We start from the raw sequence: 14,806 nt of genomic DNA, 5'->3' as shown, positions 1-14,806 counted from the left end.
ACTTTCCATTTTTATTTTTTGAATAGCACAGCATGACAATTGTTTACACAACTTCTACCTTGGGTTAGTTGTATGCATAGTCTAGAGACGGTTTAAAGTATCTGAGGGCATCCTCACAGGATGTGTACAACACCACTCCATTTCCTATCAGGGATTTGAGGCTTTGTGGACTTTTTACAGCAGAGTCAAAAGAAATCTTCCTTAGATACTGAGGGATGATTGTGCTAAACTATGTTCTGAAAAATCCAGGTTACTTTAAAAGCCAATTTATAAACTGAGTCTGGTGGCACAGGCCTGGAGTGCAGTTAATGGGGAGGCTGAGATAGGCGATTGCAAGTCTGAGGACTGGGTTGGCTATAGAGTCAGTTCAAGTCCAGTGTGGGCAGCTTAATTAGCTCCTGTCTCAAAAAAATGTAAAAAGAAAAAGAGATATGGAAATATTACTCAGGGATAGAGCACTTGCCTAAATGTACAAGGTCCTAAGTTCACCCCCCAGTGCCGAAAAAAGATGGTCAAGTGCCATGAATAAATAGGAGAATGGTTTGCGTTGTGGGTAGGAAATGAGTCAACCTTCATCCTAGCTGGGAAGTTGCTGCTTCCCGCAGGGAGGAAGGAACCCTTGGCTGACAGATCCCTGAAATCCAAGTGTGGAAGATGCAGTGTGAGTTCTCATGGATGGATGCATTCTGCAGGTCTCATACTCACGCAGCAAACCCGTGTGGACACCTGCCCATTCTAGGTGCTCATGCATGTGCTGAGGTGACCCAGGGAACAAGACATACGTGTGTTCTCACATTCACAGGCCTTGCATTCCAAGGATGAGGCTCATGAACCAAGTGTCAGTTGACTAAGGGCTGGAAAACAAACCAGCATGCATACAGTGGTAGCTTTTTCTTTCAACCCTCAACAGCCTCCCAGAGTAGACTGGAATGAGGTGAAAGAGGTCTGAGCTATGGAAGATTCTATGGAGCCAGAGTCCGTGACAGAACACTAGAAGAGTCTTCCCCAAGGGTGATGTGCTTCATTCATGTCTGGTCTCTTTTCTTTTTTTTTTTTTTCAGAGTTGAGGGACCGAACCCAGGGCCTTGCACTTGCTAGGCAAGTGCTCTACCACTGAGCTAAATCCCCAACCCCTGGTCTCTTTTCTTTTAGGCCAACAAAATAGATGCTGTGACTATTGATGCAGCTTTGGTGGCTGAGGCTGGCCTGCCCCACTACAACCTGAAACCTATCATGGCAGAATACTATGGATCCAAAGACGGTGTGTTGTCCCTGGGGCTAGTATCACTGGTATGACATGATGGCCACTGTTGTTGGCAGGGATGCTGCCAACCGTGTTCATTACTTTTGTTGTGGTGTGTAGCTAGAGTTTTCCTGCCTGGCCCAGTCAGGACAAATCTCTCTTACCCGCCAGTCCCACAGTTGCTCAGACCCAACCAAGAAAGCACACAGAGACTTACATTGTTTAGAAACTGTATGGCTGTGGCAGGCTTCTTGTTATCTACTTCTTCTCTCTTAAATTAACCCATTTCTGTTAGTCTATACTTTGCCACATGGCTTGTGGCTTACCAGTGTCTTTACATGTTGCTTTTCATGGCGGCGGCTGGCGGTGTCCCTCCCCAGCCTTCTACTTCCCAGAATTCTCTTCTCTCTTGTCCTGCCTATACTTCCTGCCTGGCCACTGGCCAATCAGAACTTTATTTACACAGCGATATCCACAGCAGTGGTGGTGACAGATTGCCTGGCAAAAGAGACTTAAGGAGGAGAAGACTTATCTTGGCTCACAGTTGGAAAAGACACAGTCTACCACAGCGGGGAGGGCGTGGCTGAAGGAGCATGAGGCAGCTGATCACAGTGCATCTGTAGCCAGGAAGCAGAGAGAGGAGGGGTAGTGAGAGTAACTGGTGCTCAACCCACGTCCTTCCCATTTTTACTCACCCCAGGACCCAGGCCGTGGAATGATGCCACCCACGTTCAAGGGGTGGGTCTTCCCTTCTTAGTTAAGCCTCTCTGGAAACTCCCCCAAAGACTCTCGGAGGTGTGTCTCCTAGGTGATTGCAAATCTAGCCAAATTGTTGGTGAAAATTAATCGTCACACTAATATTACAAGGGACCAAGTCTCTGGAGCTCTTTGGATTGACAGTGTTGTTCATGGGCTCACAAGGGTTGGAGTATTTCTCCACAGGAAGCTGTGGCTTTTGTGAATCCTGGTGGAAATATCTTTGGTTCTGTAGTCTGTGGAATGGTCAGATCCTGAGAGGGGTGTTACCCAGAGCCTGTCAGCCACCACTAGGGGTGGGCCAATGAGAGACCATTTCCAAGGACACACAAGGCTCTTCTTTACACTGTCTCCTGCAGGTTTTGTATAACACAGATCTGTGTCTGGTGTGAAGAGAAGCTCTGGGGCAGTATGTGAGGGGAGATTTACCTCTTTCTCACTTGTAACATGAATCTCAAAAGGTCTTATAATAAAAAACCCAGAGCCAGATAAGCTGAAAGATCAGATAAGTAGAACAGCCAGCCACTAGCTTACCTCTATGAAATCCTTAGCCTCAAGAGATCTAGTTCTTGTTTCCTCATGCCTTATATACCTTTCTGTGTCCTGCCATATTACTTCCTGGGATTAAAGGCATGTGTCACCACTGCCTAGTTCTGTTTCTCTCATGTAGCCCAGTGTGGCCTTGAACTCACAGAGATCCAGACAGATCTCTGCCTTCCACGTTATAGGATTAAAGGTGTGTGCCACCACTGCCTGACCTCTATGTCTAATTTAGAGGCTGGTTCTGTCCTCTGATCCCCAGGTAATCATTCCTGGAGTACACAATATATCACCATATTACAGTTATTAGTGTGTACGAACAAGGCCCAGCTCAGTTTTACTCTAGCTTACAGGCCCCTGACTGATGTATTCTTGGGAAACTCCTCATCTTTCCTCTCACACCTTCACCTTTGTGACTGAGCTGTAAGCAGAGAACCAGAGAAGGAAGAAAAGTCCATTTAGAAACAGCAACGGTGCAGTGACTGGGATCTAAAGCTTGTGGTCCCTGGAACATCCACAAGTCCTGGAATGGAGCACTCAAGGCTCTAGCTCTGCAAGCTTGGGGTAATGGGCAGAAAGAAAACAAACACAGCCAAATGACCCTGGAGGTATCCTAACCTCCAATGGACTTATGCCCTGATTAAACCCCATTATAAACTAAAAATGTTATTAGCCCAGAGGCTTTCATTAGCTAGTCTGGCAAACATCCTAGCTTAGCCAGACAGTGCCGTGGACCAGTGTTTACTTCTTGCTGTGATTCCATGGCTGACCACACACCATGGCTGACTGTCTCTGCCCAGCTTCGGAAGAAGGGATTATCATGCATTTGAAAGATCAAATTGGAAATTCAAAGGATGTTACTGACATTTACACCTACCATAAAGTAAACCTTCCAAGTCTAGCTTGTAAGTCAGGGAGCGTTTATAATATTAATTTATTGCCTTGAAAGAGGTCAGTTCTCTCCTCCTGTCAGATAAAGACATTTTCCATTTCTTTCTTTTCTTTTCTTTCTTTTTTTTTTTTTTTTAACCCTGCTTGCTAGGATGTGGAGGCCCAGGACCCTCTGAAATTTCAGATTGCAAATGCCTTGAAAAGTTAGTTTTAATGTTGCATTTCCTTTTGGCTTCTCGTTCTCTCTGTTCCACTGCAGATCCACAAACCCATTTTTATGCTGTGGCCCTGGTGAAGAAGGGCACAGGCTTCCAACTAAACCAGCTCCAGGGCAAGAAGTCTTGCCACGCTGGCCTGGGCTGGTCTGCTGGGTGGTACACTCCCCTCAACATACTGCTTCCTTCTGGCTCTCTGGAAACAGGTGAGGCAGCCGGGACTGGATGCCCTCAAGTGGGGCTCCTGCACTGGGTGGTCTGAGTAGATTATGTTGGGGTTACACAATAGATAGTCTGAGCCTACAATCCATCATGGTGGAGAAGGCATGGCAGCAGAAGCTTGAGGCACTGCTGGTCCTCAGTTTTTTTGTTTTTTTTTCTTTTATTTAGCCCAGGCCCCCATCCCACCTATGATGACACTCATGTTCAGGGTAGATCTTCCCTCTTAGTTAAGCTTTTCTGGAAACAGCCCATAGATACACCCAGATGTGTGTTTCCATGGTGATTCCAAATCCAGTTGAGTTGATAATGCATGTTAACCACCGCTCAGTCACTGACAAACACATGTATTTTAGGTTCTCCAAGATGGAATTAGAATGTGCACCAGCAGCCCATAGGAGCTGGCTGCATCTTCTCCCAGTAGAGGACCTTCTGTGTCTCTGAGCTCTCAGTTTCCCCTTCCCAAGACAGCAGTTTGTCTTGGCAACAATATCATTGAAAGGCCCCCAAGGAAGGTCACCTCCCTCCAAGCCTCCCAGATAGTTCTCTGGGACTCCCAGAAACATCTCTAACCCCTCAGGTTTCCATGCATTAATGGGAGTGCTTGGGACATGGGCAAGGACAGGATGGTTGGGTTAACACTAGGACATCCCTGAGTGCTCCAGGCTTCTTGAGCAGTTAGGATAAGCCACAGTGAGCCCAGACCTTTTCAGCCCTTGAAGATGACTATCAGATCCTGTACTCTGCAAAGGCACACCCTTTTTGAACTGTCGACCTTTGCAGTACTCATGTTTAACAGGGACGGGTACAGGGACAGCTACAGGCATGGGTCTGATAGAGTCTGATAAAGGGCTACAGCCTTGGCTTCAGATCTGGCCATGTTTGACCTTTCTCGGGTATTCATTTGCCTTGGTGACAGATACCACTGGACATCTGTCTGGCCAGTTAGGCAGACTTGCTCCTCTGGTAACTCACCAGCAGGATCCACCAATTCTCCCCGCCAAAACAGGGATCCCATGAGTCACCACAGCCTCTGCATACAGAAGGGTTGGAATTAGGGTGGGCTCACGTCTAAGGCAAGGAAGAGTTACAGGGTGGTGGTAACCTGCAAGGGTTCTTGCCTTCTACAGTGTTCTGCCTGGCCCTATAGGATGCTGGTGAATTAACAGGGCGTATGACACTGGCCACATCTTATTTTCATGTGGGTCAGCAGTTTTACACCCAGGAGCAGACAAACTGGGGAGCATTTTATAGGCTTGAGCCCTGAGCCCATATAAGTATGATTCTCAAACACAGGGCCCTGGGCCATTCATCTGTCCACTCTGGCAATGATTCCCAGTTAGGCAGACTTGCTCCTCTGGTAACTCACCAGCAGGATCCACCAATGCTCACCTCCTAGTCTTGGGAGATGTCCACAGACTTCGGCTCTCCCACAGGACACTCTCACACATGTACAATCTGAAGGCTGCAGCCAGCTCACACCCCATGCCCCATGTTTCTGTGTTGAGCAGCTGCAGCCACGTTCTTCTCCAGCAGCTGTGCCCCGTGTGCTGATGGAAAGACCTTTCCTAGCCTGTGCCAACTGTGTGCGGGGAAGGGGACAGACAAGTGTGCCTGCTCCTCCAGTGAACCATACTTTGGCTACTCTGGGGCCTTGAAGTGAGTGAGAACCCCTTGCTCTGAAACTGGGGCATCTATTAGTTATTGATCTCATAACTATGACTGAATACCTTATAGAAAACAGCTTGAGAAAGAGAGTTGATTTTGGCTCAGGGTTTGAGAGGATACATGATGCAGAAAGCCTGGCAGCAGAGGCATGAGGTAGCTGGTGGCATGGAGCAGGGGATGCTGGGGCTCAGCTTCTCTCCTCCTTTTATCCATCACTAGGCTCCAGCCCATAGAATATTACCTTACTACCTGCATTTAAGGTAGATCCTCTCACCTTAATTAACCTAGAAACTCCCTCACGAAAATGACCTGTTATATGATCCAGCCTAGTTGATAATATCAACCATCACAGAGAGACAAAGGCACAGAATTGAACAGGACGTATCCCTGGCACCCAGGTGGCATGACCGTCAAGGTCCTAAGTCCCTCCCATGGCTTGCCCCTGCTCCTAACCATCCTGAGGAACAATCTTCTTTGTGGGAGACCTCACTGTCTCACCAAAGTGAGGGGAGGGGAGGAGGGCAGACTTATCTCTGGGGACTGGGATTTGTAGACACAGGCCTATGGAACCTTCTAGCTAACCACCTGAGGTACTTTGCCTGTGTCTTTTCATGCTCTGTAAGAGAAGGTGGCTATTCAAACCAGAGCAGGACTAGCTGAGTTTTGAGACTATCTGATGATTTTTAAAAGCCAAAACCAAAGCAGTGGCTTGGAGCTGCTCTATGAGAGGAAGGCAAGGGTCCTGTCTGCTTCAGCAATCCTGCTCCAGAACTGCCCTAGATGCTGGTTTTCAGGCCTCCAGCCTGCTTAAGGTCTATCTTGGCTGTGACGTTTAAAGGCCTCAGATAAGGCCATTGCCTCTCTGAAGACAGATGGATGCCTGAGAAACTGTGAGCAAGGCCCCAGCAGATCCTAAGAGGCATTGCACAAGAGCCGGGTGAGATGTGTTCCCAGGCAGAGTGCCTGACCTTGGGCTGTCTGTTTGCAGATGTCTGCAGGATGGTGCGGGGGACGTGAGCTTCGTGAGGCACCTGACAGTGTTTGGTAAGTGCAGGACAAAGAGTAAAGTGGACCCCAGCCTGGCCAAGGCTCTGACCCTTACCTCACCTCTAGAACAGAGTGGTGCTGAGATGGATGGTTCATGCCACAGAAGAGATTTTAGGAAAGCGTTCCCACCATCTCTACATGATTTAGGCCCCCACTTCTTCTTACCTCACATCTGTCTCCTGCTGACCACCCCTATATCAGGGACATGCACCCGCCCCTCTCTTGCTCCCTCAGCTAGCTAACCTGCAGGCACCTCTATAAATCTAGTGGACATGATTTTTGGATTGTTATCACTAACTAATGAAAAAAGTTGTTTCTGTAATGCCTGGCATTGCACCAAATGCCTTGTACGCACGCGCCAAATGCTTACCCCTGAGCAACACCCCCACCCTGCCTTATTTTTAAATTTGAAAGCAAAAATAACATGACAAACCTTTCCACCATTTTGGACAATTTAGCTCAAATAAGTAAAGCAGCATTTTTAGACGAGTTAAGATTATATGTTCTGGGTCTCTCTCTCTCTCTCTCTCTCTCTCTCTCTCTCTCTCTCTCTCTCTCTTGTGTGTGTGTGTGTGTGTGTGTGTGTGTGTGTGTGTGTGTGTACATAAGTTCTGTGCACTGATGCCAGAACCTCATGCATGCCAATCACTCTGTCACAGAGTTACATTCCTAAAATCTTCTTTCCCTTTTCATTTATTATTTTTGGTCATTTGAGACAAACTCTCACTAAGTTTCCCAGCTGGTCTTCAACTCATTCTGTAGCCTAAACAGATCTCATATTTCCCACCTTCCTGTTCAGCCTCCAAAGTAGCTGGATGTATAGAAAAAGCCACTAGGCCTGGCCAGACTCTTGGTTTTATATCCAATTAAATATCAGATACAAATAAACTGTGCCACTCAAAATGTTTAAAGCTCAATGCTAAGCACCATTTTATAACAAGTACTTCCGGGAAGTTTCCAGGTCTACACAGTTTACCCTGGACTTGGTTCAGCCTAAGTGTCTTCCCCCTCCCCCTGCGATGACATCAGCGTCCTTTGCTCTTCTCAGCCATTCACAGTTCACCTTCTCGTCACTGCACACTGGCCTGCTGTGTAAGCATTTTTGAAATTGGGGTGTATCCTATTATCAACATTTTCATGACTAAGGCCATTTTGGGGTCTTATCTTCCAGAACCAAGCTGTTCCAAATAATTATTATTGCAGCCTTTGGATGCCTGTGTTACCATGGTTGTACCAGTGGGTGGCATCTCTTAGCACTTACCATGGAGATTTAAAAACACCTCCCTCGGGGAAGGTGCAGACTGTCCCAGACCATTCTGGCTTACCTTTGCTGAAAGTCATTTTCCAACTGTAGGAAGACCTTCCCTGGCCTTCCATGGGGTTTTCTGGAGCACTCCTCCAGGAGGGATGTAAGTGACTGTTGGTGGCAGGCCAAGGTCTGTGCCACCACTGCCTTGGCCGTCTAGTGAGAGAGGTACAAAAGCATTTCCTTTCTGAGGTTGTTAGAGCATATAGATTTTTTTTGAATTTAAATTTTAATGTTACTAAATCACTGAAAATTCATGGCCTGACAAGGTGGTCTATGAATTTCTTCTTCTTCTTCTTCTTCTTCTTCTTCTTCTTCTTCTTCTTCTTCTTCTTCTTCTTCTTCTTTTTTTTTTTTTGAGACAGGGTTTCTCTGTATAACAGCGCTGGCTGTCCTAGAACTCACTCTAGACCAGGCTGGCCTTGAACTCAGAGATTAGCCTGCTTCTGCCTCCCGAGTGCTGGGATTAAACCATGCCTGGCTCTTTGGATTTTTCTAAGTAATGAAATTACAGGTGTGTGCTTCTATATTCAGTCAGTATTTTTTTTTTTAAATATAAAGATTTTAAATGTGCTTTTTTTTTTTCTGTGAAATGCTGAATTTAAATCACAATGATCCCCAGAATCTAATGGTAACCCCCTGCTTCCCTCCTTCCCCTTTTTTCCAGTACTGATGGAAATGAGGGCTTTGCACACCCAACAAGTGCCAAACCACTGAGTCATGTCCCCCCAGCCATCTTTTTACATTCTTCATTTTGAGGCATGATCTCACTAAGTTGGCTGAGTTAGTCTTGAACTCACTTTAATGCCCAGGCAGGACACGAACTTGCAATTCTCCTACCTCAGCATCATGAGTAGCTGGGATAGGCCTGTACCACCAGGCAGGCTTCTCTTCTTTCAGTATAAGACTTTCATTAATCCCAAAGACTGTGTTCCTTTTGCAGGCCTGCCAATACCGCACACTGGGTGGTGTAAGCAATAGAAAGTTCTCATACCCTCCTTCTGGAGGCTGGAATTCCAAGATAAGTGTGTCAACAGGGCTCGTTCCATCTAAGGATATAACAGACTCCCCCATGCTGCTCTCCTGGCTGGCTGGCCGTCTCTGGTGTCCTTTGGCTTGCACATACACATCTTTACTGTCTGACTTCATGTTTACATGGCAGACTCTCTGTGTGCATACCTCTCCCAATTTCCTCTTTTGACAAGAACACCAGTTGTATTGGATTAGGAGCCCACTGTATTCCAGTATGGTCTCATCTACTGTTGTATATTTGTAAGGACCACTTCAAAGTAACATCACATTCAGAGACACTGGGGATTAGGACTTCAACCTGTGGATGCACTGAGTCCATAACACCCAAATGGACATGGCAATCAGGGAACCTGTTCTTTGCAGCTACAGAGTTTCCTGACTGGGACCCTAGGCCTCCTTTTCACTCTCAGCCTTCATCACTTTCCCCCAGCGGGCTCTGTTTCTGGGGAACGTGGCTGCTTTTGTGAGGGATGTGAATTGCCGCAGGATGGTAGCACCACTGAGATTTTGACGTGTTACCTTAAGGCTCTGACTCTGTTTCTTCACCTCTGTAATGTGGTCATTTCATGTCTGGCCTCCTTGAGGTTGGAGGATTAAGTGTAAAGAGGCCTGGGCAGCCGTGGGCCTTGTGCACAGTCATGTGGGCCGTTATTGCTCCATGTGTGGTCACTGTCACCATTTCTATTTGCAGAGCCAAGGGGAATGGGCAGCTGGAGGGTGCCTTGGCCAGGTGTGGCACCCAACCCTGGGTGACCTGCAGTGAGATTGTGTAAACCAGTCATTTTCCCTGACGAGTCCTTCACTCTCTCAGCTGTGTGTAAAGCGTGTTTGGAAAGGACTCTGAATCTGCTTCAGGCCACTCACTCTGTGGTTGGGGGAGAGGATAGCACAGCTCCCAGCTCAGCCTGCTCACCTGAACTTTCCCTCCTCAGAGGCCCTGCCACAGAAGGCTGAGAGGGACCAGTATGAGCTGCTCTGCACCGACAACACCCGCAGGCCGGTGGACGAATACAAGCAGTGCCACCTGGCCCAGGTCCCTTCTCATGCTGTTGTGGCTCGAAGTGTGGACGGCAAGGAGGATTTGATCAAAGAGCTTCTCAGAGTGGCCCAGGTACCCCCACCCAACATCCTTTCCCCAACTTACAGCTCCCTGCTTCAGTGTGTGTGTGTGTGTGTGTGTGTGTGTGTGTGTGTGTGTGTGTGTTTGTGTGTGTGTTGGGGGTGTTCCTCCTTGCCATCAGAGCCCAAAGACTAGAAGTCTTTGTGTGTTCAGGACACAGTGGGTAGTGCTAGCACACGATCTCTTCACCGACAATCTACCTGGTCCGTTTATTACAGACAGTAGAAGCCATCACAGCCACATGACTGGCATCACCATCCTGGGAGCTCAGGACTCTTAGAAGCACTTCCTGTCTCATTTTACTCTTTTCAGTTCTAAGGAGTCCCCTCTGCTTCAACAAAGTGCTTCCTTTATGACCCCACCCTGGCCCGTGGCTCCCCTGACAGAGGTCCCAGAACATGAGTGCTGTCTCTGTATTGGTAACGATCTCTCCCAGCCAGCATCTGTACCCTGTCCCATCTCTGCCAACACTGCACTCAGACTCAGAGATGAGCTAAACAGAGTTGCCCTTGAATCCACGCAGGAACAAGGAGAACACATATGATCACCTGGAGGGATTGCACAACCTTGAGACTATGGGCCATGTACTTTGTGCTTTAGCAAAGGAACTTATTTGAAGGGCCTTTCTGGGAAGAATCCTGAGTCCTGTGGATAAGTTGTGTGTGTCCAGAGGAAGGATGGAGGATTATTAGGGAAAGCAGCATGTAGCATTTCATGCAGAGCCATCACAAGAGCAAAACCACAGTCATTTGATTTTTGTTATTGGTATTGTTCTGCTTTGGTTTTTGTTGAGACAGATCTTATGTAGCCCAGACTGGCCTTGAACTTGCTGTGTAGCCGAAGGTGGACTTGAACTCCTCATCCTCCTTTTTCAGACTCCCAAGTGCTGGGATTACAGACGTGTTAACAGTCCTGGAAAATGCAGTCCTTATGGGCAGTCGCTACTATAAGCTGCCATCAGGACAACTGTGGGCCAGGCCAAGGAGACACAGGCCAAAGGCCTCTGAAGTATTTGGAGGGCCCAAAGGAAAAGAGACTGAGTCTCATAACTAATTGGTCCTTAGCAACAAGCCTGGGGTAAAGAGAGGATGCAGCCCTAGTGGCAATGGTGCTGGAGCAAGCAGCTTCAGGATGAAGTCTAGCATTGCCACCAGGTCAGTGAGTCAAGCAAGAGGCAGCCATCATCCCGTCCATTGGAACACACAGCACAAGCCCCGCTGGAGATGGGCAGCTGGGTGGCACATGACCAACTCAAACCCCTTCTACAGGTCTGCAGGTCAGGCCCTTGCAGTTCCCCTGAGTCTACATGGGATTTGAGTAAAACTGTCCATGAAGAGACTTGTTAGAAGCCCTGGGCACTGCTTTTGTGCACAGGATATCTCCCTTTATCTATGTGTAAGGGATTACTTAAAAGTCTTCAGTGGAGCCAGGCGGTGGTGGCACACACCTTTAATCCCAGCACTCTGGAGGCAGAGGTAGGAAGATCTCTGTGAGTTTGAGGACAACCTGGTCTACTGAGTAAGTTCCAGGACAGCCAAAGCTTCAGAGAAACCCTGTATCTGGGGGAAGCAAAGAAAGAAAGAAAGAAAGAAAGAAAGGAAGGAAGGAAGGAAGGAAGGAAGGATCCAAACCAAACCAAAAAAACCTTCAGTAGATTTCTGTAACTGCAGAAAGTCCAAAACCCTATAGATAGATAGATAGATAGATAGATAGATAGATAGATAGATAGATAGATAGATAGATGATAGATAGATGATAGATGGATGACAGATAGATAGATGATAGAAAAATGATAGATAGATAGATAAATAGACAGATAGATAGATGATAGATAGACAGACAGATAGATAGATAGATGATAGATAGATAGATAGATAGATAGATAGATGATAGACAGATAGATGATAGATAGATAGATAGATGATAGATAGATGATAGATAGATGATACATAGATAGATGATAGATAGATAGATAGATAGATAGATAGATAGATAGATAGATGATAGGTAGATAGATGATAGATAGATGGATAGATACTCTTGATGCAGTGAACTGTGTTCCAGTAAGCCCTCATCATTGTGCTAAAAAAAAAAAAAATCAAAGTCAAACCACTGTAAGTCAGCAACTGTCTTGTATTTTTCCTGTGCACTCAGATATATGATAAAGGTTAATATATAGATTAAGCATAGTAAGAGATTATTGACAATAATAAAATATCAAAAAATACAACCATACAATTAAAGTCATTTAAAATGTGTTGCTTCTTTCTGGAATGTTCCATTTAGTATTTTCAAAGTGCTGTTAACTGCAGGCAACTGAAACAGCAGAAAGAAACTGTGGCCAAAGATGACTGCATGGCTCTCCTCTCCCTTCCCCTTCCCTAGTTCGGGTTCACTTTGTCTTCACTTTTGCACACACACTCACACTCACACACACTCACACACTCTCAACTCACACACACACACACACACACACACACACACACACACACACACACTCACACACCCTGCCATGTCAACAGTGCTCCTCCATTCCTTTCCCTGCCTCTGAATAGGAACATTTTGGAAATGACAAGTCGTCAGCCTTTCAGCTCTTTGGCTCCCCTCATGGGAAAGACCTTCTGTTTACCGATGCCGCTCATGGATTTCTAAGGGTTCCTCCTAAGATGGACATCAATCTGTACCTGGGATACGAGCATTTTTCTAACATTAAGAATCTAAAGAGAGGTATGTGAGGCCCGGAGAGGGACCTGCCAAGCTTCACCACAGGGTGAGGCAAAGGCTGTGGACTGGGTTAATGAGCAGATGTTCTGCTGAGCCAGGAGAAAGACCTAAGTTATTTAATGACAAAGATGTTATAGTGGTGGAGGTGGTGGTGCTGGGACTTGAACTAAGAACCTCACAGTGAAGCAAGGACTCCACTACTGAGGTGTTCTTCCAGTCCCTCCAAAGGGATTTGAGGACCTTCATATTATAGACAGTTTAAAGCAACGGTGGCTCCGGATTCTTGTCTTTACTGGGTCCACTCACCCAGTGACAGACAGGTCTGTTTGACGGGGAGGACAGTCCATCCTAAGCTGACGTGGCAATGTGGCCATGACCACAATCAGGAGCAGAATTAGAAAGGAGTTCCAGAGGCTTTGAGCACAGCTGCCGCCCTCCACTGGCCTTTTCCACCCCTTCCTTGCCTCTTCTCTGTCTTCACCTTCCCTTTAGTCAAGCAGTAGTCGCTGAGCATCTGCACAGTGTCAGATGTAAACTAACACACTGGGTGAGCAGGAGCAATGAGACCTTCAGAGCAGAACGTGTGACTTCCATGGGCTACTCCCTGGATGGAAATTCTGCAAAGGAAACTTCCAGAAGGCCCAGCTTTGGGATGGAGAGCTGAGATGCCTCCCTGGGGAGGTGACATCAGGAGGGAGGGAAGAGCTCTGCCGCCGTCACTATTTTTCACAAACACCTGGATCTCTACATCTGGACAACGACAGGCAGTCAGGAGCTGTGGCATGAAATGAGTCACGCACACTCGTTGCCTTCTGTGATGCCCCACTGGGCAGCATCCTGCAGCTGTCTGGGGCTTATTTTGTGTCCTTGCATCACCTCTATGCATCTAGGTTTGGAAGACTCCCGGAGCGTGCAGTGGTGTGCAGTGGGCCAACAGGAGAAGGCCAAGTGTGACAACTGGAGTACCTTGAGTGGTGGCGCTTTGGCATGCGCCACGGAGGAGACCCCTGAGGACTGCATCGCTGCCATCATGGTAGGAAGCCCCTGATTTTGCGTAAATGTCCTGGCACTAACCCACGAGATTCAGACTTTGCTGAGTCTGTAGTTTCCAAAGTGTGTCAGTTGTAAAGATTACAACTTGAGTACTCTTGAATATTGTCTGGCATACAGTAATCTGTTAGTAAGTGCTAGCTCCTTCAATTATTTATAGTCTCGGACACAGAAGGTACACTTTCTTTCTTATTTATTTATTTATTTATTTAATCTATTATCAGCTTGATACAGTATTAATTATTATCCCAATAGTGAAATGTTTCACTGAGGCTTGCCCAGTGACTGAGTAAAACTTATTATAAACCACAGTCATCCTAGGGTTCCCCCTGCTATATAGCCTCCCTGGTTCTGTGGGTTGCAGTCTGATTGTTCTTTGCTTTCTATCTCGAATCCACTTATGAGTGAGTACATACCATGTTTGTCCTTCTGGGTTTGGGTTACCTCACTCAGGATGATATTTTCTAGTTCCATCCATTTGCCTGCAAATTTCATGCTGTCATTGTTTTTCTCTGCTGAGTAGTACTTCATTGTGTATATGTACCACATTTTCTTTATCCAGTCTTCAGTTGACGGGCATCTAGGTTGTTTCCAGGTTCTGGCTATTATGAATAGTGCTGCTATGAACATAGTTGAGCATGTATCTTTGTGGTATGATTAAGCATTCCTTGGGTATATGCCCAAGAGTGGTATGGCTGTGTCTTGAGGTAGATCGATTCCCAATGTTCTGAGAAACCACCATACTGACTTCCACAGTGGTTGTACAAGTTTGCATTCCCACCACCAGTGGAGGAGTGTTCCCTTTGCTCTTCTCCAACATTGACTGTCATTAGTGTTTTTGATCTTAGCCATTCTGACAGGTGTAAGGTGGTATCTCAGAGTCGTTTTGATTTGCATTTCTCTGATGACTAAGGATGTTGAGCATTTCTTTAAATGTCTTTTAGCCATTTGAGATTCTTCTTTTGAGAATTCTCTGTTTAGCTCTTTAGCCCATT

At 46.6% G+C, this 14,806-nt stretch overlaps 1 protein-coding gene across 1 annotated transcript in view; it reads left to right on the top strand.

Moving 5' to 3' along the window:
- LOC118587769 (inhibitor of carbonic anhydrase) overlaps positions 1-14,806 on the top strand; it is a 45,179-nt gene that overhangs the window by 10,059 nt on the left and 20,314 nt on the right. Inside the window, exons 3-9 of the mRNA XM_036193834.1 lie at positions 1,153-1,261; positions 3,690-3,851; positions 5,376-5,523; positions 6,521-6,576; positions 9,850-10,028; positions 12,593-12,764; positions 13,652-13,794. Of these exons, the coding sequence (XP_036049727.1) occupies positions 1,153-1,261; positions 3,690-3,851; positions 5,376-5,523; positions 6,521-6,576; positions 9,850-10,028; positions 12,593-12,764; positions 13,652-13,794 (969 nt within the window). The remainder of the gene's footprint in view (positions 1-1,152; positions 1,262-3,689; positions 3,852-5,375; positions 5,524-6,520; positions 6,577-9,849; positions 10,029-12,592; positions 12,765-13,651; positions 13,795-14,806) is intronic.

This window comes from Onychomys torridus, chromosome 7 (assembly GCF_903995425.1).
Source record: "Onychomys torridus chromosome 7, mOncTor1.1, whole genome shotgun sequence".
Lineage (NCBI taxonomy): Eukaryota > Metazoa > Chordata > Mammalia > Rodentia > Cricetidae > Onychomys > Onychomys torridus.
This window is presented reverse-complemented; position numbering and strand designations above follow the sequence as displayed.